The 23,246-nt window shown below is 40.0% G+C and overlaps 1 protein-coding gene across 1 annotated transcript in view; it reads right to left on the bottom strand.

The window, feature by feature from the left end:
- Window positions 1-3,650: 3,650 nt before the first annotated feature.
- Window positions 3,651-23,246, bottom strand: part of trpa1a (transient receptor potential cation channel, subfamily A, member 1a) — a 42,503-nt gene continuing 22,907 nt past the window's right edge. Inside the window, exons 13-27 of the mRNA XM_007887335.2 lie at window positions 20,742-20,856; window positions 19,524-19,690; window positions 17,871-17,961; window positions 16,949-17,008; window positions 16,772-16,870; window positions 14,754-14,824; window positions 13,509-13,677; window positions 12,501-12,590; window positions 11,519-11,688; window positions 9,655-9,784; window positions 9,149-9,331; window positions 7,115-7,183; window positions 6,905-7,015; window positions 3,896-4,005; window positions 3,651-3,801 (exon numbers count right to left, since the gene is read on the bottom strand). Coding sequence (XP_007885526.1) covers window positions 3,651-3,801; window positions 3,896-4,005; window positions 6,905-7,015; window positions 7,115-7,183; window positions 9,149-9,331; window positions 9,655-9,784; window positions 11,519-11,688; window positions 12,501-12,590; window positions 13,509-13,677; window positions 14,754-14,824; window positions 16,772-16,870; window positions 16,949-17,008; window positions 17,871-17,961; window positions 19,524-19,690; window positions 20,742-20,856 — 1,786 coding nt within the window. The remainder of the gene's footprint in view (window positions 3,802-3,895; window positions 4,006-6,904; window positions 7,016-7,114; window positions 7,184-9,148; window positions 9,332-9,654; window positions 9,785-11,518; window positions 11,689-12,500; window positions 12,591-13,508; window positions 13,678-14,753; window positions 14,825-16,771; window positions 16,871-16,948; window positions 17,009-17,870; window positions 17,962-19,523; window positions 19,691-20,741; window positions 20,857-23,246) is intronic.

Below are 23,246 nucleotides of genomic sequence, written 5' to 3'. Positions count from 1 at the left end.
AGCGTCTCAGAGCACCTTATAGTGGCAAGGTTGGATGCTGAACAAGGTAGAAAGGGGAGGGGGAGATGGCCATAAAGGCAGTTGAAGAGGTGGATCTTCAGACGGGATTTAAAGATAATGAGGGGGTAAAACAGAAGGATTGAGGTAGGGAGTTTCATAGATTAGGGGTTTAGGAGCTGAAGGCAAAGGCTTATGCTAGCTGAGCAAAGCAGACAGTTATAAGTACTGCTCCTTAGACTGCATTTACTAGAGGAATGATGATAATATGATGGTCGAATAATAATAATAATAATAATGCTTGGATTGATCTGAATACTTTGCAGGCTTTATGAACAATTCTGAAATTAAAAATTCTTCTCAATTGGAATAGAGTTGGGAAGGAGGAAACTTGGCAATCGGAAAAAAAAAAGGGTGTATGTAGGCATTCAAGAAAAGGTGCTCTTTGTTGTTAATTTTTAATACATGGTGCACATTCGTGATATAATAATGTTACATAGCAATATAGCAAAAAAGAGGCTCGCGTTTTAGTGATATTTGCTTCATTCTGAGAAACCTAGCTGAAGGGTAAGATCCATATCCAAGAGCCATCTCGCCCACTCCCTGGTTTTTCAACATCTTTTGAAAATAGCCAACCCCAATCCGAATTCTCAGTCTAACTAAAGAGGTACAAGTTTGCAAACCATGTCAGCTGCAATGTGCAGTAATCATTGTAAACTTGCACTGTGGCAATCTACAGTTGATCGCTGTGAAATAATACTATAATAATAACAACACAGTAAATATGTTTGCAAGATCTTAACAATATTGCAGCAATTATTTGTTTCAAAAGTTATGGTAACATAGTATGAGTATTTATTGTGTATAATACAGAGCTCTAAATCTATGGCAGATTCTTGGATTTGATGTTAATATTGTACAGCCAAGATTTGCATATTTATGTTTATTAAACAGTCTATCAGTGAACCCAACTCTCAATTTCCTGATATAACAATAAATGTCTATTCACATTTATTAATTCAACCTGGATTGCCACCATCCAGTGGTGAGAGACCAAATTACAATTCACATACAAAGTGCAGGATAATCTTAAATACAACACAATACAATACAACACAATTTGAACATTAACACCATAAAAAGAATGAATACATCAACCTTTTACTGGACTTGAGGGGAAAGACTATTGAATAATTTCAAATGAAGAGTTGACAAAAGAAGACTGGTGCTAGTTTGGCTCAGTTGGTAGCGCATTCACCACTGAGTCAGGATAGTGAGCTCATAGCCTTGGCTGACACTCCAGTGCAATAATTGAGGAATGCTGTTCTTAAGTTGTTAAATTGAGATTGTGACTGCCTGCTAAGATCTTAAAGATCCCATGGTGCTATTTGAGAATAGAGTTCCTCCCAGTTCCCTGGCCAACAATTCTCCAGATTCTCATTCATTTTATAGCTTTGTGGGACATTACTGCATATAAATTGGTCGCTGAACATAATATATAGTCACCAAATTGGACAGCAATTACCTGTGCATGCCTTAGAGACATTTCAATGTAATAGCATCGACAACAACAAAATTGCATTTTTATAGTGCCTTTCACTTTGGGAGGATGTCCCAAGACGCTGGACAATATCAATAGTATAATATCAAATACAAAAATTATAAATTAAGACTGTAATCAAACATTATGTGAGTCATTTTAAGAAGGCTCAAACTCAATAAATCAATAATTTGTTTATTTTCATCTTTGTGCTGTCACTGCAAGTTGTACAACCTTTTTGCAATGAAGTATTTAATTGTACTGAATGTCTCTAACCATTAAAAGAATATGAAAACCTCAGAGATACTGTACATCGTTGAACACACACTGTGTTTCCCTCAAAATACACAGTGACTACACTTTTCAGTAAATCTTGTGAAACATTCTTCTGATGGTAAATACACTATATCTAATGGAAGGATTATTAATTTTAAGTAATAAATAAATAATTTTGCTCAAATTAACTTATAAAAATGATCAAGGTATAAAATTGTAACTCTTCATTGACAAGTCTGGCATGAAAAATGTATAAAGCCCTAATGAGTAGGATGATCCCAGCTGGACTTATAGCAGGATTAGCTTCTCAGGCAGTTCCCTCAAAGACAAGCAATACCAAAACAATCTTTGCCTCTTGCCAACCTGTGGTGAATACTTTCCGGAATTAGGTAAGCAGGATGCATCCCTCCAGGGAGAGTGCGCATTCCATTCCAATAAACATCGCTGGAATGTCTATGTATTGGTGAGATACATGGCACTGTTTGGTTTGGACACTCTTTAGCATGGTGATGGATTTATACATGTGTCAAACACTCAGATAACCAAAAAAGAATGTGTGTCAGCCTGGCCCAGTTGTTAGCACTCTCACCTCTGAGTCAGAAGATAGTGGGTTCAAGCTCCACGTTGGGACTGTGAGCTCAAGGTCCTGGCTGACATACCAATGCACTGCTTTGGGAGCACTGCATTGTCAAAGGTACTGTTCTTCACATGAAATGTTAAACAGAGGTCTTGTTCAAGGCGCATCTCAAAACCCTCCTCTTCGACTGAGCCTTCGGCCACCCTCCTACCCTCCCTGCCCTCTACTCACCCGGATCCTGATCCCCAGGTTGGGTCCAAATCCCTGACTGTCCAGCACCTTGGAACGTCCTCCCGACATGAAATGTAATTTTATATTTTATTGTTAAAGATCCCAAGGGCACTATTTAATTGATGTTTGATTTGCTTTATTTATTTATTATTATTATTATTGTAATACAGATGCAAAATTTCATTTTATATTTCCAAAACAACACTTCCTGTTCTACCACTGGTTTATTCAGAAACAGAACTAATTGCTGGGCAACACCTTTTTTCTGAACCCAAGAAAAATACTCATTACAACAACAACAACAACTTGGATTTGCACAATGAGAGATATATGGGCACAGAGACAGCAAAGAGTGAAAAGAAGGTCAAGGGGCCCATCAAGTCTGTCCCAGAAGAATCCTTCCTCATTAAAGCTCTGACAAGCATGTTCATAAAAAGTACTGAGTACCTTTTCCTAATACATTTCTATTAGTTGATCAATTTTCCTAAAAGGAAGTGAGTCTATATTTCATACTACTACAAATCCACATGCAATCTAAATGTTACTGATCCTTCATTCAGACTTTAGCGATTGCACATTTTCTGTATTATCTCGGTTTATGTAAAGATAACACATTAGAGGCCTCATTGTATGGAATCCTTAGACCACCCTTCCTTGAAACGGGTATCAATACATCAGAGAGAATTCATAGAATAGAGAAAGTATGATTTTAGATGTTATTGTTCTAAGAATGTAAAACTACTAAGCTGTTCCGATTAGTAATGATCATATGCACTCTTTTTCTTAAGCAAGTTTCAAACCCTGTTCTTTTCATTCAAATAAAGAAGCCAATCAATGCTATTTTGTGTATTAAATAGCTTCTTTATTCAAGCACCTTGGGACGTCCTTCTGACATGAAAGGCACTATACAAATGTAATTTGTTGTTGTTGTGATGCGTTTCAATCACCACGTCCACTTACTGCAGTATCTCAATAGAATGACCCTTTGGTTACACTGAACCGCTTCTATCACACAATCTTATTTCCTTCTCATTTTTGTGAAATGCTAGCTTTTGCTTTGCTGTAGTGAAGGTGTTCAATTGCCTCCTGGTCTTCTGTTTCTGAATTAATTTCCAGTTTTTGAATGATCAGCTGCAGGAGTTCATGTTGTTTCTGCATTACTTCTGACATGTCCTTCAGCCTGCAGGTAAAATGTAGTAAAAGCAAATATCAACATACAACATAGCAAAGGAATATTTCCATTTGTCATCTCTTTTTGTATCTATGATACGTACAGATTTTTCTGTTTCTCCAGCTGTAGTTCAAGCTTTGCTGGAGCAATGGTCTCATCATCGCACGAGTCTTTATCAAAGCTCTGTTTTGGTAACATGTACTCGAACATATTCTGCAAAAGAAGCAAACTCTAACAATACTTTCTATCACACAGGACGGACATTTAAAACCTATTGATTGCACTGATTAGTTACTGCGCCTCTAAATTTCTATCCCATGAGTAACCTTCCAATCAGATTCCAATAACATAGTCTTCAATTTAATGAGTACAGTGCAATCTCTCCCACATAAAACTGACCATTCACTTTATGACTGTTTGTGGGACATTGCTGTGTCCAAATTGGCTGTCATGGTCACCTACAAATTACAGTCACTACACTTCACAGTAAAATCCTGTGAAGCATTTTGAGACATCTTCCTGATGTAAAAGGCTCTATATGAAATGCAAGGACTATTGTTATTATGGTTTTGATTTCTTAAAGTGAGGGGAATTCTGTTGCATTCAATTTATTAGAATGAACAAACAAACAATAACCCATGTTTACCATTGTATTGGTGTGTGACAGGAACAAATATACCTGGATTAGTCATTCACAAATAGTTGGGTTTCATGTTAAACCCGTCAAATCCAAAGTGCGTTTGAAACAATAATCCTTTTAAATACTCAGGTTCAAATTTGTTCGGATCCACCTCAGATGTGTGGTGAGACCTAGATTATAGAATTTTATATTTAGAAACTTATAGCATGGAAGAAGGCCATCATGTCTGATATACTGAGCGTTAAGAGGTATGCAGGAGTCACAGCAGAATCTACATTCAGAATTAAAGGAAAACTAATAATAAACTATTAGAAGAAAAGGCGAAAGAGGAAACATGAATTTAGAGAAGTTCAGATTGTTAATTAGGATAAGATAAAAACTAAAAACAATTGAAGACACACTGGAGGAACAAGAGCTGCTTACAACATCTGTGAAGGTCTACACTATAGTGACAAAAGATTGCATTCATACGGGGATTCAAGAGGAGTCAGTGTAGAGAGACTGAGATCCAAGATGAAGAAAAATTAAAAATAACAAATGGCAAATTGCAATCCGTGGATATGTTAGTGGAAATAATGATGAGACATTTTGAAGACGTGACAAGGCGATATATCAAATGCAAGGATTATTAGAGATTTATTATTATTAGATATTAAAGGGTAGTATTTTTTGCGAGTATGGATAGAATAAACAGGATAATTAAGTTTCAATTACTGGGATCATGTCTGCAGGAGGGACTGTAATTTCTAGCTAACTGGGGAATCTTTCTTGTGGAGGGAATATTTATAGGAATAATGGTCTGTACTTTTCTAAATTGAGAGCTAATCTTTTGGAACAAACGCAAATGCAAAATTGTCATCCATTAAAAATAAATTGAGTGGGGAGAGGGGGATGCTTTGGTAATTACAGTATAACCCCGTTCTTGCTTCATTATAACACGGGTTCACTTACAAAGAAATTGGGGTGTGGTTCCAAAATGCATGCGGAAAGCCAACTACAAATCCCCTTCTCACTCATAAAATTCTTTAGTAGGGGTGTGCTTACAGCGCTCCAAGACTCTACCCCACCTGCAGGGCACTAATATATATATATATATGCTGTTATTATTCTTGTTTAACAAGAAAAAGCCCAGATCAGCAGTTCATATGACTGTATTGCCACTGTATTGCCTCTTCAGGCCAGTATGAGAGGGATGAGTGAGAAACAGATAGTACTGATGGGAGACATTAACCAACTCAGTATAAACTGCCATTTCCAAAATGGAAAGGACTCTGTCCACATGACTGCTTCCTGACCCAATGTATTAGGCAGGTGACTCCCTCCTCCACTTGGTTTATGTGAGAGAACTAGATACTACTCAGGAAGTAAAAATTATTGAAATACTCAGTGGAAGTGAACATAGCACAATAACATTTAATCTGATTCAGGAAATGCATGTATGTAACTGAATCCTAATTCAAATAATAATAATCCTTGCATTTGTTATAGTGCCTTTCCATGAGACTTCTTATTATGCAGTGCTCTCCCAGCCCTGCACTATCGGCTAAAGATTCCAACAAGAAACTTAAATGCACAGTCTTCTATGAGAGGGATATTAGAGAGGGATTGGCTGTAAATTAGAATAGCTCAAAATTACTGTCAAATGTAGTGACTGTGTACTTTTGTAGGGAAACATGACAGCCAATTTATACACATCAATGTCTCACAAACAACCTTGAAGTAAATAACTACTGTTCATCAGACACCAGGAAAAACTTACTTCACTTTTCAAATAGTGCCATGGATCTTTAACACGCAACAACAACAACAAAATTACATTTACAGAGCGCCTTTCATGTCAGGAGGACATCCCAAAGCACTGAACAGTCAGGTGTCAGCGCCCGAGCATGGGGGAGGGGTGGGGGAGGGGGGAGGGAAGGCAGAGGGGTGGAAGGGCGACCCAGGCGTGATTGAAGAGAAGGGTCTTGAGACCGGCCTTGAAGGAAGCAAGGGAGGAAGTGAGGCAAAGGGGCTGTGGGATGGAGTTCCAGAGTGTGGGGGCAGAGAGACTGAAAGCCCGGCCACCGATGGTAGGGTGGGTCAGGCGGGAGTCATGGAGCAGGCCGGAGCGCTATCAACTGAGCCAGGTGACACCTAAAATTCAGGAGCGTAGACACACAATCATTGTACACGTTCAAATTTGATAGATATGAAAGCTGGGCTTAGGAATAGAGAGTGTGTGTGTGTGGGGGGGTGGGGCGCACAAAGTTAATTCTGTCATGAACAATTGGACATCCTTCAACTGTGTAATTCATAATTAAAACTGTATTACTACTTTTGATAAGCATTTAGATAGTAGAATGAAGTTTACTTCATTCTTTTGAAGGTTTTTTGGGGTAGGAAATGTCAATAAATGCCATTTTATTAAAAGAATGATGAAAATTAACTTCATGTCATTGGCATTGGTACACATGTTTAGCTTTTCATAATTACCCCGACCAAAAAGCAGGACGGCTTGTTTGGATATATCTTAATTGATTGTTGGTCAACAATTTTCAGAAACCATTTTGGAAGTTTCTTCTCCAGGCTGGTATGCAGAAAAATCTATGCAGAACAGAATGGATTTGTTAACAATGTTTTTATGATGAAGTTGCATTTCTTTTCAGTTTGATTGGACGCCTTCATTGTACCTTAAGTACTTGCCTGCATTGTCATTCTTTTTAATTTCGCATTTCTCTGTACTGAAGCAATGTCTCCGACAGCCAAACCAATCTAAATGCAAAATAAAGTATGGAACAAGAATGAATCATATCAGCAATATCAAAGGAACAGTACTCTTGTTGTCAGTATTGGTGTTGTTATCCCCGATACAGATAAACCCGGGTGTTCATATGCAGACTTACATCATATTCACAGGAAATCCAGTGCACCAAGCCTGAATATTCACAGGAAATAATAATAATAGTAATCCTTGCATTTGATATAGCGCTTTTTATGTCTTCTAGACATCTCAAAGCGCTTCACAGAATATACTGTAAAGTGAATTGACTCTAGATTTGTGGGCGAAACGCGGCAGCTAATTGCGCACAGCAGTGTCCCACAAATAGTCGTGGATTAAAGTGACCAATTTTATTATTTTTTTCTTGAGGGATTATTATCAGGCATGTGGAGTAAGGAAACTTGCCCAAGGTTTCGCCTGCCAGGAATCAAAATGAAGTGCAGCCAGCCAACCCTGAATAGTCACCATTTTAAAATATGATGCTTCCCAGACAATCTTTAACACTAACGATCTATTATCTTGCATGTGCAAAAGGGTTTCCTGTTATATACACATTATGTTAGCAATTGGCACGTGACGGACCCCAACATAGAACAATCCGAATTAAACTCAAAAGCTGCATTCTGCATTATGGGGACCCCAAACAGTTGATAAGGAAGATTTCAATGATAATCTTTGAGTGATTTGACTGGAATTACTGGTGATATGATGATTATCATCAGTAATAATAATAATCCTTGCATTTGATACAGTGCTTTTCACGTCTTCTCAATGTTTCAAAGCGCTTCACAGAATAAACTGTAAAGTGAATTGACCGTATATTTGTGGGCGAAACTCAGCAGTCAATTGTGCACAGCAGTGTCCACAAACAGCCGTGGATTGAAAATGACCAATTTATTATTGTTTTGTTTTGGAGGAATTATTATTAGGCGTGTGAAATAAGGAAACTTGCCCAAGGTTTTGCCCTGCCTGGAACTGAACCCAGATCTCTTGCTTGCAAGGCAAGTGCTCCAACCACTGAGCTACAGGACTCCACTAGTAGTAATTATTACGTTCTGTCGTGTTTTGCAGCCTACTTTATACCTAATTTTCTTTGTTCTGAATACAAGAGTTGGCGTGATTACACAGGTGCTCAATCGAGAAGTCAATCTTAATCTTCATATATAAGTCTGAACATTAAACTATTAAACATTAGAAAGCTGATCACAACAGCAGCACACAATCCTGCCACACACAATGCTACCACACAATGATCTGGAAATAAGTACCCTGGTAAAGATTGTCTCCCTCCAGCCCTGGGGATTTTGTATTGCTTCTTCTCTCTGGTTGAGAGCTTCCTGGTCCTATATGATTCAGTTGCACGCCATGTAACATCAGAGAAAGTTTGCATCAAAGTAGGAGACCACTTGGTCCCTAGTGGCTGGTGCATTTTGGTATGAACTTGACCCACTTGATATCACTCTTGCTTCTGATGCAGAAGGATGTGGGTTCAAGCCCCATGTCTGAAGTCTGAACTCATTGGCTAGTCTAGGCTGATACGCCAGTGCGGTCCTGGGGGATGCTGCCATGGTTATGTTATGAGACGTTAAACCGAGGTCCCGCCTACCTCTTCAGGTGGACGTTAAAGACCCCATTTCATCAATCAAAGGGAATTTCTCCTGGGTGCCCAGACATTAATCTTCCAGAAAAATTGAAGATTCAATTTGCAGCTGTTTGGGGAATATGGCTGTGTGCATCTTGACTACTAAATCTGTCTACATGTACAGTCACTACTCTCAACAGCAATCACTTGTAAAGCGCTATGAGACATTTTGATGTTATAGATGTTTATATCCAATGCAAGGATTATAGTATTATTATTCCGTCTCCGAGCCATCAGGAGATAGACAATATAAATGAAAAACAATAGAACACAGAGCTTTGGAAAAAGTATTGAGAATTCTCTGAAGCTGACTTACCAGTAAATTCATAAGAAGGATTGGTATGATCAACATAAATATAAGTAGAATTATAAAGGTCAGAAGAGGGAATTGCAACCTTCCTTCCTTAAATGGGATGAAAAAAGTTTCCTGGTAGTTGATATCCCCTAACATCATTGCTAATGTCTTCATCAGAGAAAGCGGAAGTGATTCATATGCGATCTGAAAACAGAAACTGAATTAAGATATCCTGTCAATCATCTTTATCTGCCATAAGCCAGACATCTATCTGCCAAACCAAAATCTTGATCTGGTCAATCCTCTCGCCTTCTGCTCTTCTGAAGGCACTAAATTCTTCCTTGTAATAATCCTTACATTTGATATAGCGCTTTATCATGTCGTTGGGATGTCTCAAAGCGCTTCACAGAATTTCTTAAATTTCTATGATAATTTTTTCTTCTGTATACCACTATCAACTATTTCTACATTTGATTTGGAGTTAACCATTGATCAGCTCAGTGATCTAACAGATTTGGGGTATTTACCTGCTCATACAAAAGAATGTAAAAGGTCAGTCCATATGCCAGGATAAGGAAGAAGAATAGAATGATAATATGAAACATAGTGTTCAGGATCTCTGCAAACATTACCACGTAGATTCCAGAGATTTCAAATCTAAAGGACACAAACAAAACAATACCATTAAAACCTCAGTAAACCCCAGTTCACAGTGAATCATAAACCATAGCAACACATACATTCTTTGTTAAATTGTTAACCTGCCATTTCCTAAAATCCACAACAGTCACAAAACATATTAATAATCTGTGCATTTTATATAATCCTTGCATTTGATATAGTGCCTCAACATGCCGTTGAGATGTCGCAAAGTGCTTCACAGAATATATCGTGAAGTGAATTCACTTTTTTTTAAGTGAATTTTGTGGACAAAACCCAGTAACCAATTGCGCACAGCAATATCTCATAAACAGTTGCGGATTGAGTGACCAAATTATTATTTTTTTGCTTGTTGTTGTTTGAAGGGATTATTACCTCCAGAAAGAGATCATCCAATCAACTAACAACTGGGTTCTTATTTACTGCTAGGTAAGCAGAGGTGTGTGGAGTAAGGAAGCTTTCTCAAGGCTTCACCCTACCGGAAGTCAATCCCAGGTCCTCCCGCTTGCAAGGCGAGTGCTCTAACCAATTTGCTACTGGACTCCTTAGCTGTCTTAAGGTCTCAACTCTTCTCCAGGGAGCTGAGCATTTGGATTGCGGGGTTGTTCTCCTTCAAGCAGTGAAGGTTAAGGGGAGATTTAATAGAGGTGTTCAAAATTATGAGGGGTTATGATAGAGTAGATAGGGAAAAACTGTTTCCACTGGCAGGTGGATTGGTGACCAGGGGATATAGATTTAAGATAATTGGCAAAAGAACCAGAGGGGACACAAAGAGTTGTTATGGTCTGGAATGCACTGCCTGAAAGGGTGGTGGAAACAGATTCAATAATAACTTTCAAAAGGGAATTGGATAGGTATTTGAAAAGGAAAAATTTGAAAGGATATGGGGAAAGAGCAGGGGAGTGGGACTGAATGGGTAACTCTTCCAAAGAGCCCGCACAGGCATGATGGGCCGAATAGCCAAATGGCCTCCTTCTGCGCTGTAATATTCTATGATTCAATGATTTTTATGATATGATTTGATCATTGAGAAAAATTGCATTTACAAAAATACTGTACAAGCATTGTACTTTATTGAACAGAATCAATATTTAAAACAAACATGTATGGCAACATAAACATCAGAATCAAGCCAGCCCTCCTGTGATCTCAAAGGACTGCTCAGGAAGTCTGCTTTTTGAAAGGTCTGGGAGAGACTCGAGACGTTTCAAACTGTAGCCAAAATAACATCTCCCAATTATAATGGTCAACCTCTTTTTTAAAGCATTCGTATCAAAGATGCACTGTTAAATCTGTGATCTCGGTGAGTATCTGTGGATCTGTTAATTGAAAGTCAGTGGAAAACCACAAAGCGATTCAGTCTTTGTAATTACAACACCAAATTACACTGGAACTGTGACTTCTATTTTTTAAGCAGATTCTCAATCCTGTATCGTTAATATCTGTGTAGGGGCCCGAGGTGAGCAATTGGGGGCCAGAGTTTGTGACACAAGGATTATTATAAGATTTCAAATGGTGCACAGATCTACTTACCTATAGGTATAGAGTGCATCTCAGTACCATACATTAACCAACCAGCCAATGGCTTGCAGTTCTCAACTGCAGCAGGAAAGAGCTCTCACAATGTAAGCATCTGTACAAAATTATATTACATTTTCCTCTCTATCCTGCTAGAAATAGAGTACACGTTAGGCTATAAAATAACAACAATCAAAATCAAATTAACAATACCTTTGTAGAAACAAGAGGAAGTTCACCCAGGATGACAATGCAGCAATAATGCCACATTGCCACTGCCAGGCAATTGACATATCCAGCACCCAGGGAGTTACAAACACAATGGACATTACGTAAATAATCCAGTCTAGTAAATTGGACGAATCAACCAGGTACTGCCATCGCTTAATAACAACACAAAAGAACAATGAAAAATTAGCAGTTATCAGGGGAAATTCTGCAGGAACATTTGAAGTATCACACGAACAATTGTAAAGTTATTATATCCTGCCATTCAAAGATATCAAGCAAGTGAGGATCTGATCTGAATCAGATCAGACTGGTGTCTGCTGACCTGCCCATCACCACCTGCTTCTGAGCATTTATCAAATCCTGTTCTGAGCAATGTTTATACAAGATAGGGCTCTTATAGAGATGTGTAACCTTTTTTTTTTAAAATGGACTGAAAATGTAATGCAACAGCAATACTGTACCAAGATAGCAGAACAAGAGGACATAAGTTTAGGGTTGCAAAGGGAACTTCAGGACAGATACCAGGAAATGTCTTTACCCAGAGGCTAAATAGCTTGACTCTATGATGGGAGGATGATATAAATTGCTGAATAAATTAATAATCTGTAGGATTATTTTATGTAAAGTTTATGTTGCAGTATGATCTGAGTTTGCAACCATGGGTACTACAGAGTATAATAATCCTTGCATTTGATATGGTGCCTTATCATGCTTCACAGAGGATACTGTAAAGTGAATTGCCTGTATAATGTGTGGGGACAGCAGCGTTCCACATACAATCGTGACAATTGAGTGACCAAATTATTATTATTATTTATTTATTTACTTGAAGGGATTATTACCCCCGGAAACGCGATCCACCAATCGACTAACAACCGGGTTCCAACATACTGCTAGGTGAATAGAGGTGTGCGGAGTAAGGAAACTTGCCCAATGTTTCGCCCTGCCCGTTTCAGCATTTTACCTGCTGAAAAAGTTGAATAATCTCCTTGCATATTCCCAGCCCACTCATGATAAATACAATAGTTGCACAGATTTTCTCTACTGTATGTTCCTGTGGAAGAAACAGCAGTTTACAAGTTGAAACTCAGCATTTGTCCAATACCACTTACATCATTATATCCTAAGAAAGATATTGAACAAAACAATATACAGGGGTCAAAACTGTGGTATTCCGAAAAGCAATTTTGTTTCTTTCCTGGTGATAATTAAGGAATGGCATAGGAATTGGAGCTAAAATAGTGTGTTTAAACCATCTCCTTAATAACTTGTTTAGAACTCAATACTCCACTTTGAGAGAATTGTTTTAAATACAGAAACTGTTTGATAAACATCGCACGTATCTATTGTTTCCATGTGTAATTGATAAGTGTTCAGAAACTTAAAGCTTTGTTTAAACATGATTTTATGAAACATGGTTTCACTTTGACAAACTGTACAAAGTAAATCCAACAACAACAATTTACGCTCTTATAGCAAAGTACGATAAACAGTTACATATATTTTACATAGGAGAATACCTTAAAAGCTCCACAAAGCTTGAGTGGGAACCAAAATTGTGAGGGAGATGAGGAGGATTTAGGGTAGGTGACCAAAGGCACAATTAAAGAGATGGGTTTAGAAAACAGAGAAGGAAGGAATGGGGCAGAGGAATTTTAGAAGAGACATAGCATGTCTTCACTCATCAAGTGAGATAAAATGAATTAAAGGAGTCATAAAGAACCCTACCTGTGCACACAACCTGGGAATTGGGAATAGACATGGAATCATGATATCATTGCATTAAAATTGTCTTAACAGAAACCTTATGCTTTAGGCAGCCATTCCTGTGAGGCAGCAATAAAGTAACATGGTACACTTGAGCTGTAAATCATCATTTTTATATTAAAATATTGTAGCACATGGTAGCACATGACAAAGTGAGATGGTGAAAATAACACTCCCTGCTTTTGCATCCATTGTATGAACAGACCTCAATTTCCGTCTGTGTTCCAATTGCTGTCTGAGTGACATTGAGCAGGATGTGTGATTGACTGTTGACACCATGTGGCCGTGCAACCAAAATGAGGACCGTCATTGGCAGAAGTAACACACTATAGAGGAGCATGTTGATCACATGGGCCATAATTCCATATGCCCGCCTAATAAAAGAACAAAGTTAAAGGGCAATTTTAGGACAGAGACCAGGAAGCATTTGTTTATCCAGAAGGCAATCAGTGACTGAAGCACGTTTACCAAGAAGTGTGATTGAGGTCACAATGCTTGACTACAGGGTGACCAAAAAGTCTTGCTAACTACCCTATTATCTAAAAAAATCATAATTTTTTAAGACTTATTAGACACTATATTAGACACCATATCCCCTGTATGGAGGTTGGTAGGGTAGGTATTCTGGAAGAATGAGATCAAAAGGGCTAAAGATCTTTCTTATTCAAAACAATCTTGTGAGCTCTGTGGTGGTCTCAGTCATCTGGTTTCTGAGCCACGCAGTACTCCAAGGCACTTCTGATGGCAGCACAGCCAGCCGGGCTCATTTACAGGATTTGGAAGAGCAGGCCAGTCACTGGGGGTAGGGAATTCTCTCACTCAGTTCCTGTTAACCCTGCAAGCCAAAGCCCAGCTGAATAACCAGCGGGAAAGCTTGCCAGACAGTGCTATCGATGGCAAGGTATATGTTTTTAGCTGGTTAAACTCCAGCAATATTCCAGTGCACATTCTGGGGACCCCAAGCCTTGGCTCCTGCCAATCTGCATCAAATGCTTTCTAGAATTAGGTAAGCAGGATGGTCCCTCCATGGAGGGAGTGCATATTCCATTCCAACAATCTATCTCTTGAATTTCCATGTGTAGGTGGGATGCATGGAATTATCAGCTTGGTTTGGATATTCTTAATAACAACAACAAATTACATTTGTATAGCACCTTTCACATCGGGAGGACGTCCCAAGGTACTGGGATTAAGCATGGGATTGGTTTTCACATGTGTTCGACACCCAGCTGACCAAAAAAACAATTATGATTCTGAAGCAAAAGGAAATTAGGAACATAAATTTGGAACTAACAACTACCATATATGGTAGGAAGAGTACTGTATATCAGATATAAGCATATAATTTGGATTCAGCAATGGTTACATTTCAGTCAATAACCTCACAAACATACATGTGACAAATATACCAGCACACCTTGTCAGACAAACATTGTAAGCAGTTACATACCATTTCATTTGAAGGTACGTTTTACAGACTGGATGATTTAGAAGTTCTGTTTGATTATATTTTACCATAGCCTGAAAAACAAACAAAAAGATGGAAAACTTTATAAAGCATAGGAATTGAAATGATTTAACAAACTGATTCTATACCCATTACATAATAAAGAATTAGCATTTTTATAGTATTTTATGTCAAAAAGCTTTTTAACATTATTTATTGCCAAGTATTGTATAGTGACTGTTTTTCGTATGCAAGTATATAATCCATAGTGCAGTTGCAAGGTCCCAAAACAACCACAAGGTTAATGATATTTAATCTGTACGATTGTTGGCCAGGACAAACTCCCTACTCTTTTCGATACTCTCATGGGTCCTTTAATATTCACCTGAGGACAGGTAGGCAAGACATTGGTTTATTGTATCAGCCAAAGGATGATACTTCAAACAATACAATACTCGGTAATGCATTAGTGGGTCAGCCTAGACTTGAACTCACAACCTTCTCAGCACTAGAAATTTGTGGCATAAACAGCCGATAGGTGGCAGTGCATCCTTCCCGGAGAATGGATTGTTCCTTTGCGACCTGGATCACTACTCTCTTTAATCTTCCTTGAGGTGAGGTCAGTACTATCATAAATTCTAGTCCACAGAAGGACTTCTAATCTATTTTGTTTATTGAATATTTGGTACATAATATCCTTCCAAGCTCTCCTTTTAGTACAGCATGAAACAAGTCGGCATGAAATGAAACTCATGCTCTCCCTGGTCCAGGCATCGTTCACTTCCGAATGGATCCTAGACTTCAGGCCCAAGTCACTAATAATAATTTTAATAGTTAATAGAAAAAATGACTGGCTTCCATTGTTCTTTTTTTTTGGTCTCTGGCTGTCTGACAAGTGTGGCAATCCCATCACAGTGATCAGCCGGGTGTCCGACAAATGAGGAAATCCATCACCATGCTTAAGAGTATCCAAACCAAGCTGAAATTTCCATGCATCCCATGTACACCTGGAAATCCCAGAGATAGATTTTTGGAATGGAATGCGCACTCTCTCCCTGGAGGGACGCATCCTGCTTACCTAATACCGGAACGTATTAAGCGCAGGTTGGCAGGAGCCAAGGCTCGGGGACCTCAGAGTATGTGTTGGGATACCGCTGAAGTCTAACTTGCAAAAACCACATAGCTTGCCATTGCCACTGGCTGATCTTATAGAATGGCAGAACAGGCTCAAGGCGCTTCAAGTCCAATTACCTGCTCTTGCCCCATATCCCTTACTACCCTTAATAACAGGAGCTGAGTTGGATGACCCCCTGCCCCCAGTGACTGGTCTGCCATTTCAGGTCTTGCCGATCAGCCTGTGCTGTCACCAGCAGCGCCCTGAAATACTGCAGACCCACCTGGCTCAGGAACCGGACTACTGAGACTGCCTCAGAGGCCCGGCTCGATTCCAACATTCCATTGCCAGGCACGTCACCCTGGAACTAGTTCAGCTCATCAAGGAGACCCCACTTATTTCCCCCTGCAAACCCCAACCGCAGAAGGACAATCACTAGTTGGTCATTCGACATCTGATAAGCGCAGATTTGAGCCTCACTAAGTGGATAGTAAGTACAAGGAACTCCCTGCAAGCTTCCCGGTGGGCAACGCATCTCAGCATGTTCTACCATAGGCAGCCAATATTTCAAGCGGCAGGGTTTACAATCCTGTTGTTCTCTCGGTCTTCAAATGCCTTGAAAGAACTCAGTTCTACCCACCCAGCCCCCCTCCCACCACCACCACAACTGGTAGATATCTTATTTCTAGGTACAAACCCTTGATTGCCCAGCACCCTGGGATGTCCTCCCGGTATGAATACATATCCAATTTGGTTTGTTTATTTGTACAAATTCTCCACTCTCTATAACCGGAAGCCCAAGAATCTTCAGACCCAACCATTATACAAAAGTCACATAGGTTTGTTACATTGAATGTAATCTGAAACTTTGCAATTTTCACTCCTAAATGTGGAAAAACAAACTTACATTTAATGTTGTTAGTGGTTTGTAGGTAATCAATTTGTCTCCTTTAATGATTTTCCGGTAATTAATTGGACACTGTAAGTATTTGAAATTATACTCAATCTGTATAATAAACAATAAAAGGTTAGGAATGTGCTATCAACATACCAGGCAAATCACAGATTCAGAAAGGATACCTACTGAGAAATTAATATTTTTCTTGTCTTCCGAGGATTCTTTCATGCATTTGTCTAAAAGCCCCTTGAAAGAAACATAAAAGCTTCATTAAAATTTCAGTTTCTCAATAATAATAATAATCCTTGCATTTGATATAGCGCTTTTCACGTCTTCTAGACGTCTCAAAGCGCTTCACAGAATATACTGTAAAGTGAATTGACTGTATATTTGTGGACGAAACATGGCAGCCAATTGCGCACAGCAGTATCCCACAAACAGTCGTGGATTGAAGTGACCGGTTCTATTATTGTGTTTTTTTTTCTTGAGGGATTATTATCAGGCGTGTGGAGTAAGGAAACTTGCCCAAGGTTTCGCCATGCCAGGAATCGAACCCAGGTCTCTCGCTTGCGAGGCGAGTGCTCTACCTACTGAACCCAATAAGTGTAAAAACACACAATATTGTTTAGAAATAAGTAGCAACTTCCTGTTTGCAAATCTCGCATTTTCACCCAAATGTAATTCTAATGAATTGGTCACTCAAACCACAACTGTTTGTGGGACAGTGCTGTGCGCAATTCGCTGCCACGTTTCGTCTACAAAATCTACAGTCAATTCACTTTACAGTATATTCTGTTAAGCTCTTTGAGATGTCTCAAAGACGTGATAAGGCGCTATATCAAATGCAAAGTTTATTATTATAAATGGTGGATAACAACACTCCAATAAAATTAGATGAATGATCTTTCAAAATCAATTTAAATAAGATTAAGCATTTCACATTGCATTTGGAGAAAACAAGTTTGTAGGGCTGTGGGGAGAGAGGGATTGATTTGGATAGCTCTTTTCAAAGAGCCGGCACAGACATGATGGGCCGAACGGCCTCCTTTTGTGCTGTATAAATCTATGATTCTATGATTTTTTATGATGATGACATAGAGTAGCTTACTTTGAAAGATTCTGGTAGGTGCTCAATCATTTCCAGGACTGGACAACCCATCGGAGAGCCATGAACGAAGATACACATAGCTTCATAAAATCTAAATGCAAAGATTTCAAAAGAGAGTGGGGAATGCCAATGACAGAATTAAATGAAGTCATAGAAAGCCCAGTATAAGAGGTGATCATTTGGTCTATCAACATGAGTAATTTTCTATCTATCAAAGTATTCAACATTTCAAAGAACATTTTGTGTCACTATGAGTTAATTATCTCAAAAGGTGATAACTAAACACTAACACACAGCATCATTCAATAGTCTACACCAGCAAATTTGAGAATTTGAGCTTTAAACTTAATAACCATAGAATAAAATGTTCCTCACAACAATACAAGATGTTCCAAATAGGACACTTGTTCAGAATAGAATTTGTTCAGTGCGAAAGAAATGCAATCACCAACATGTGAATAAATCAATGCCATCAAAAGTGCAAGAATTAATTAAATAATCCTGAACTTGATTCTTAAAGAAGCTCTATTTCCTAAAACAGAAATAATTTTTTTAAGTTAATTAACATTTTCAAGAAATCCTTCACGCACTTGTTTTAAAATGTAATTTTCTACGGAAATATGTTCAAACAGAGCCAGCACTGCATATGAATGACTAAAATCAGTAAGTAAAGTACGAGGAAGGTCTGGGTTGTGTTATAACAATGAACCATTCACTTAATTATTCAGATACTGGAATCAACAGAAAAGGTATATGTTAGATGATATCTATTACAATTTGGCAAATTTCATTCAGATTGATATGGAAAGTTTTAAGAATATTTTTAAAAAGAAACACAGAGCAACTTAATTGTGTAAACACTGGTTCTGTTCCAGAGTAAAGTCAACTTCAAGATTACCAGTGAATCTCACCACGTGAAACACACAAGAGAGAGGATGTCTCACTCGACACACAAAATTAAGCGGAAAGCTCTCTGTCTGTCTTTGCCATGCTTGGGGAAGGAGAGGTGTAGGAATCCTTTGGGACCTAGACAAGCTTAGTCTCCAAACCTCTGAGGACCATTCATGAGATAAAGAAGACGATTGACAACCTTTTAAGTATTACTTTACTGCTTACTTTTTTGATATGTTACCCCCTCTCCCCCACCCCCCCCCCCCCCCCCCCACCTACCAGCACCAACATCTGCCCTTTTGTAGCTTAACATCTTTATAATCTTTTAATAAAGTACAGTATTCTTTCTGTACGTACTGCACATTAGGATCTCTGAATATTCACACTTTCATTCATTCTCACCCCTCTTGCCCTTGGCCCTCCTCTCCAAACTCTATTGGCTCACCATAACTCAGAGAATAAGTTTAATATCGTCTTTCAAAACCATACTGCCTTACTACCTCTCTCCCTGCCTTCAATAATTCCTAAAAACATAGCTCTTTGACCTTGCCTTTGGTCGATATCTTTAAGTCTCTTATTTTCCTGCTTGATGTCCACCACTATATTTGATTTTTGAGATGCTCTTTTACACTAGTTGTTAAAGTGTAGTTTGCATATTTATTTATGGGGATTTTGAATCCTTATGATAGCAATAGGTAGTAATTTTAAAAGCTTGTAAAGGTGTTCACATAAATGCTCATACAGCACAATCATCACTCATACCTTTCACTTTCAACAATAGCTAAAGCAACTTCTTTTCTTCCTTTGTGAATTGCTTCATGCAAAAAGGAAGCATCATTCTCATTGAGTTTTATAGCAGCTCCTTTGGTCATCAGGAGACGAACAGCATTGACATGTCCTTCACTTGCAGCGAAATGGAGGGCAGTATTCTTAGCAGCAAAACACAAAGGTAATCTTTCAGAAACTGTGTAGATCATGAATGATTGAATGTTTGTAAGTATACAAGCAGTAACTTAGAAAATTGTGTCTTAGTTTGAAGGTGTTTTCAATTAACAAAGAATCATTTAAATACCTTGGGTTACTTTCTTCCCTGGACCTCTTCGATAGCTCCCTCACATTGATATTCAGCCAGGGATATTGTCACTGGTCTAATTTATCTACAGCAACATTTCTATGCAAAACTTCTATAAAGACCTAAGCTGGATTAGTTAGGTGTTCGTTAGGGCAGCACACACATGATTGTAACACGCTAATGGGGGAAATGGTAATTTCTTCCATGTTGTTGTAATGTAAACTTTCCATGTTGACCTGAAAACTGAGAACCTAATTGGTTGAAATGAAGAGGTCACATATAACAGGGGAGGAAATAGGAGTTTGACAAAATAAGTCAATTTAGCAATACATTTGGTTGGACTTTTGGTCTGTGGATTGCTGCACTTGACATCCAGTTAAGTGGGAAACTAGTTTCTCTGATTTTTTAAAAATGTATTGAAATGCTGGTCTCTCACTAGCTGGCTATTGAATGCGGCAATCCACAAACCGCAGGTCCAAAGCTGCAGACCCAAATTCACAGATTATTACAGCTAATCGGATACACGTAAAATAGATAAATAATAATAATCCTTGCATTTTGATGACGCGCTTTTCACGTCTTCTAGACGTCTCAAAGCGCTTCACAGACTATTCTGTAAAGTGAATTGATTGTATATTTGTGGGTGAAACGCAGCAGCCAATCGCACACAGCAGTGTCCCACAAACAATCGTGGATTGAAGTGACCAATTCATAATTTTTTTCTTGAAGGATTGTTATCAGGCGTATGGAGTAAGGAAACTTGCCCAAGGTTTCACCCTGCCAGGAATCAAACCCAGGTCTCTTGCTTGTGAGGTGAGTGCTTTATCCGCTGAGCTACAGGACTCCTCTCAGTATACTATTCTGAAGCAGCTGTGCAAAGAAATGTGGTGTGCAATGGATACACTTACCCCTTTCAAGTCCACCTGGTCTATCAGTTTTATGTTTGTTTCTAACAAAATCTTCATTGTGTGAGAATACCCTCCCGCAGCAGCAAAATGCAAAGATGTCCAGCCTTCGTAATCCCTTAAAATATTAAAGTAAAAAAAGAAGAAAAATGTAATTTCTTAAAGGTCATTGTTTGAATCTATCCAAGCAACATTTTGGCAGGAAAATTAAAGCGTTGATTTTTTTTAATAAATGATGAGTTGAAGTGTGATATAATTAATAATATAAACACAGAGAATTTGATTTGGAATATTACTGCAGCATCAGAAGCCAGCAACAACAACAACAACAACAAAATGACATTTGTATAGCGCCTTCACATTGGGAGGACGTCCCAAGGCACTGGACAGTCATAGTTTTGGACCCGAGCCAGGGATCGGGGAGGGTGGAAGTCAGTGGAGGAAGGAGGGTGGTCGAAAGCACGGTCGAAGAGGAGAATCTTGAGATGGATCTTGAAGGAGGCAAGGGAGGGGGTGAGGTGGAGGGATTTCGGGATGGAGTTACAGAGGGTGTGGGCAGAGTGGCTGAAGGCGCGTCTTTCAATGGTGGGGCGAGCGAGATGGGGTACGTGAAGCAGGCCGGAGCCTGTTGAGTGGAGGGAACGGGCCGGATGGTAGGGTTAGGAGGTTGCAGAGGTAGGGGGGAGCAAGACCATGGAAGGCTTTGAAGGTGAGGACTAGGATCTTCAACTGTATCCTCTGTGTGATGGGAAGCCAATGGAGTAGGGCAAGGATGGGGTTATAGGGTTATGGAGCCTGGTGCGGGAGAGGACACGGGCTGCAGAGTCCTGGATGATCTGCAGCCTATGGAGGGTGGAGTTGGTGAGGCCAACAAGCAAAGAGTTTGCATAGTTGAGCCTCGATGTAATGAAAGCATGTATGAGGGTTTCGGCGGCCTGCGTTGTGAGACAGTGGCGGAGCCGGGTGATGTTGCGGAGGTGGGAGAGAAAGGATAGTTGAGGGTCCAACAAGACCCCAAGGTTCTGGACTGGCTTAGCAAGGTGGAGTGTGCAACCATGGATGGTGATACTGTCAGCGCCTGAGGTGTGGAAGTGCTGACGGGAGCCAATCAGGAAAGCCTCGGTCTTATTGCCATTCAACTGAAGCAAGTTAGCTCTCATCCAGGACTTGATGTCTGACAGACATTCTGTCCGGACAGCAATGATCCTGGAGTCAAGGGTGGAGGCAGAGAGGTACAGTTGGGTGTCATTCACGTACATGTGGAAGTTGATCCCATGTCTGCAGATGATGTCACCAAAAGGGAGCATATAGATATTGAAGAGGAGGGGACCAAGGACAGAGCCCTGAGGAAAGCCGCACAAGACTGTGTGGGGGCTAGAGGAGAAACCGTTTGTGGAGATGAAGTGGAGATAGTGTGAGAGGTATGATCTGAACCAGTCAAGAACGGTGTTGTGAAGGTTGAGGTGAGAGGAGAGGTGGTGGATGAAGATAGAGTGGTCGACGGTGTCGAAGGCACCAGAGAGGTTAAGGAGGACGAGGAAGCAGAGAGAGCCTTGGTCGCAGATGGTCAGAATGTCACTTTGACCAGGGCTCTTTCTGTGCTGTGGGTGACATGGAAACCCGATTGGAGTGGTTCGTGAAGGGAGTGATGGGAGCGGAAGGAGCAAAGCTGGGAAGAACAAGTAGTTCCAGGACCTTGGAGAGGAAATGGGGGTTGGAGATGGGGTGGTTGTTGTTTGAGAGTGGAGATGGGTCCAGGGAGGGTTTTTTAAGGATAGGAGTGATGACGGCCGTTTTTAATGGAGAGGGAACGGTCAGGCTACTGTTTTCCACCACATCCCGACTCCTCCGTCCCCCCCGCCACCCCGTGCAGGTCATCTCCTCCAACCTTCACTGCGAGGAGATGCTGGATTTCCTTGAATCCAAGATCAAAGGAATCCGCTCCGCGGTCACTTCCCCTCCAACTTCCACCCACCACCCACCCCTTCCCTCCCACACTCCGACTCCTACCCATCCTCCCCTACACACCTTCGTACCCGTTTCCCCACCCTCTGTCACTGAACTCATCCTATCCCTAAAACCAACCACCTGCTCCCTTGACCCCATCCCCACTCCACTCCTTATCTCCCAGCTCCATTTTCTTGCCCCACACATCACTGACATCATAAACCTGTCCCTCTCCTCTGGCTCTGTCCCCATTCCATTAAAAACTGCCATCATCACGCCCACCCTGAAAAAACCCTCCCTTGATGCGTCGCAGCTATCAAGCTACCGGCCCATCTCCAACCTCCCCTTTCTCTCCAAGGTCTTGGAAAGAGTTGTCGCCTCCCAACTGCGCTCTTTCCTTTCCACCCATTCTCTTTTTGAACCCCTTCAGTCAGGTTTCCGTGCTGCTCATAGCACAGAAACTGCCCTGGTCAAGGTCACCAATGATATCCTGACCATCTGTGACCAGGGCTCCCTCTGTCTCCTCGTCCTCCTCGACCTATCGGCAGCATTCGATACGGT

The sequence above is a fragment of the Callorhinchus milii genome, unplaced genomic scaffold, assembly GCF_018977255.1.
Source record: "Callorhinchus milii isolate IMCB2004 unplaced genomic scaffold, IMCB_Cmil_1.0 Scaffold2, whole genome shotgun sequence".
NCBI classification, from domain to species: Eukaryota; Metazoa; Chordata; class Chondrichthyes; order Chimaeriformes; family Callorhinchidae; genus Callorhinchus; species Callorhinchus milii.
The sequence above is the reverse complement of the archived record's forward strand: the minus strand, read 5'-3'. Positions and strand labels throughout refer to the sequence as shown.